General features: G+C 40.5%; 1 protein-coding gene across 1 annotated transcript in view; it reads left to right on the top strand.

Moving 5' to 3' along the window:
* LOC106874756 (transmembrane protein 170A) overlaps window positions 1-3,459 on the top strand; it is a 21,629-nt gene extending 18,170 nt beyond the window's left edge. The window contains exon 3 of the mRNA XM_014922599.2: window positions 2,649-3,459. Coding sequence (XP_014778085.1) covers window positions 2,649-2,779 — 131 coding nt within the window. The 3' untranslated portion in view covers window positions 2,780-3,459. The remainder of the gene's footprint in view (window positions 1-2,648) is intronic.
* Window positions 3,460-3,466: the final 7 nt, after the last annotated feature.

Below are 3,466 nucleotides of genomic sequence, written 5' to 3'. Positions count from 1 at the left end.
AATTGCAATTGTGCGTTTCAGATGACTTCTTTCGGGGCTAACGTTGTCACAGACAGTGGTTGGATGCCTACTTTCAAGGTCCAGGGATAGGTGTACCATCTTATTGGGTTGCTCCAGCCACTACAATATTGCAAGCCTTTGTACCTCCAAATTTACTTCATTTCCAACTACAGTAGGCAACTTGATGTGCGGTTTGGTGTTGTTTCACCACCTGCAAACACTGACGCTGACACTTTTGACAGGGACGTTCTACTCAGTCTGCAAAACCTGCTTCATGAGCACAACAGCTATATTCGCAGTTTCAAATACGCCTTGCAAACAGCCCTTTCACCAAGCTTCACCATTGTCATCGATGCTGACAAAAGACCTTCTGGGGAGCACGCACGCTGTTATAACGCTTCTTTGTGCAATGAAGTGGCTGTACTTCTCCATGGTGAACAGCACAATAAGCGAGACATACTTATTCATAGCCATGACAGTCGTCTTCAACTCGAGATGATACAGTACGTGCGTGTCTTAAGTCATCCACATTGTGGCCCCTGGTGAAGACTCTCAAACTTAACACTAACATGTGTGCTCATATGCGAGGTGAAATAGCATAAGCAGAATTTTCTAACACTCTCCTTGAACTTGGCGAAGGCAAAACTCCCTGCGACGAAAAGGGTAATGTTGCCATTGATTCACTTTGTACCATTGTTAAAACGCCTTCTGATCTCATGGATGCAGTGTTCCCAGATCTCCAAGCAAATTGTCAAAATATGGATTGGATTGGTCAAAGGGCTATTATGGCCTCGAAGAATAAAACTGTTAACCATATTAATGATCAAATGTTAAAACTCATTCCTGGGGATTGCTATATATAAGTCTATCGATAGAACTCCTGACCCTAAGGACGTCGTCAACTATCCAATAGAGGTACTAAATTCCTTTCAGCCCCCTGGACTACCCTCACACATCTGAAATTTAAACTTGGTGCACCTATAATGCTCATTCGAAATTTGGTTCCACCGAAACAATGTAATGGGACACGTTTGATCGTTAACTCCTTATCTCCCGATCTAATTGAGGCCACAATAATCACAGGGTGCGGTCGAGGCAACGTTGTGCTCATACCGAGGATGCATCTTTTCCTATCAGGAGCAGACCTACCTTTCACATTTCAGAGGTCCCAGTTTCCAGTCAGGCCATGCTTCGCAATGTCAATTAACAAAGCACATGGGCAAATGCTATCTGTCGTGGGAATACATTTGGGGGAGCCGTGTTTTTCTCATGGTCAGCTTTACATTGGCTGCTCACACGTGGGCAGCAAGAGTGATGCTTTCGCGTTCGTTCCACAAAGAAAAACAAAAAGCATTGTGTACAAGGAGGTTTTATAGGATTACTTCGCTTCCTAATTTTATAACTTTTTTCTAATTTAAAAAAGATTTTTGCCTTTTTGTCAGTAATTTCTAAGTATGTGTAGGTTAATATTCATTGCAGTGCACTTGACACTCCCAACCATCAGCTGTAAAAAGGCTTATTCTTGCGGCGTTACAAAGCCTCATTACAAATCAGACCCTGCTCAAAAATCAGCTGTTCTTCCTCACCAACCCCCATTCGGCGGGCATCGGAGGACCATGGACACGTTACTATTTCACTTCCGTACGACTCTCAAACGGTCAACAATGCTTTTATGACAACATTTACATTTTTAGGCGGTTTCCTGCAATTACTTCACACTTCACCAACACCTGGCCTCCGCACAGGTCTGTTTCCCTCCCTTCGTCAGCACAGTAGCCTCATCTTCTACATCCGACGTACATGATACATCTCCCCCTTCCATCTCCTCTCTCACCATTACAGTATACATCAGCGGCAACAGCATCACAACATACAATTTGAAAACCAAGCAACATATCATTTTATACAACAACAAATGTATTCATAACGACGATCAATGAAACAAATGGATAAAAATAATTACATGAAGTAACTATCTCTTACATGCCATTACAATTTACATCAGATAACAAGACTTCAAAAGTCGATAAAACTAAATACATACATCCTCTCTCTCACCATTATATTTTACACCACTACATTTTACATCAAATACAAAATATTCAAAAGTAACAGGTCATTTTACACAACATCTCCATGACAGAGGTGTTGGCGATTCATCTATTCAGCACAACTACACTCTTGCTGGTCTGACATATGGTGAGTAGATGCTATTGTTGTATATTTTCAAACTTACCCGTATTTACTTACCCATGATTAATCCCCCTCTTTCCTCCATAGGGCATCTGTTCTGTTTTCACAGAGCATGAAGTTTTGTAACAGCACGTCCGCTGCTGTTGGTGGAAAAGGAACACGCCGTATTCACCTGCGAACGTTTTACACACCCTTCCAGGACTACCTACCAAATTGTTACAATTGTGAGAACGTTAACACAGCCTTTTCAGGGCCACCTCACATTCTATTGTTACCCCTTCTTAGAGTGTTGCAATGCTCTTTGCAGGTCTTTCCTAAAAATTATATTACTGCTCTATTGCTTTAGAGTGTGCTTTTTTGTATATATGAACTACTGATGATATATATATATATGTATGTATGTATATTTATTTGCATAATGTAAATGTGACTTTCTCTATGTTTGTACATTTCAGGTGCTGCAATTGCAGGTGTGTATCGTGCAGCGAATTTTGAAATGCGTCCCCTTTATGCTCTCTTCTTTGGTGTTCTGCAGACTGTTGGTGTGATCCTGATTTCATTGACACGATTCCTCAGCACCTTATGATACATGTGGCCATCACCTCTCCAATATATAGTTTCTGGGAACACTTTAATGAACGGGTGCTGTTTTTCACCCCCTCATCGTCATCATTATTTAACATCATTATTGTTATGACTACTATCAGAGTAGCAAACTTGGTGCAGACCACAGCATCTAATTCAATACCTCACAGATGGTCTTGGTGCAGACCACGGCATCTAGTTCAACGTCTCACATTGCTCACGTGGACTTGGTGCATACCAAATCATCTTGTTCAATGCATTATGTCTCCCAGGTGGACTTATTGCAGACTGCAGCAGCTTCTTCCATGTCTCACAGCATCTCAGTTTTTGGTCACTGGCTTTGCCTTTCATTCGTCTGGCAGTGAGTTTGATAGAACAACTGCCATTAGCAAACTGAGGCCAATGAAAACAGCTATGATACCTTCCTTACAAATTTGGTTCTGTACCTAGAGGAAAAAAATTGTTGTTATTGTTATTATTTATTATTATCATCATCACCATCATAATCATTTTGATTAACACCACTATTATTTGTAACTGACCTTATTTTTTGCTGTTCCCCACCTATTTTTACTATTTATTTTTTTCCATTTTGTCTCTGTGAAAAATCAGAGTATTCAAGAGTCAGATTTTGAGATCTAGTACTCAAGGCAGATAACAATCAAACTTTTACAACTATAAATAAATA

This window comes from Octopus bimaculoides, chromosome 20, assembly GCF_001194135.2.
Source record: "Octopus bimaculoides isolate UCB-OBI-ISO-001 chromosome 20, ASM119413v2, whole genome shotgun sequence".
NCBI classification, from domain to species: domain Eukaryota; kingdom Metazoa; phylum Mollusca; class Cephalopoda; order Octopoda; family Octopodidae; genus Octopus; species Octopus bimaculoides.
The sequence above is the reverse complement of the archived record's forward strand: the minus strand, read 5'-3'. Positions and strand labels throughout refer to the sequence as shown.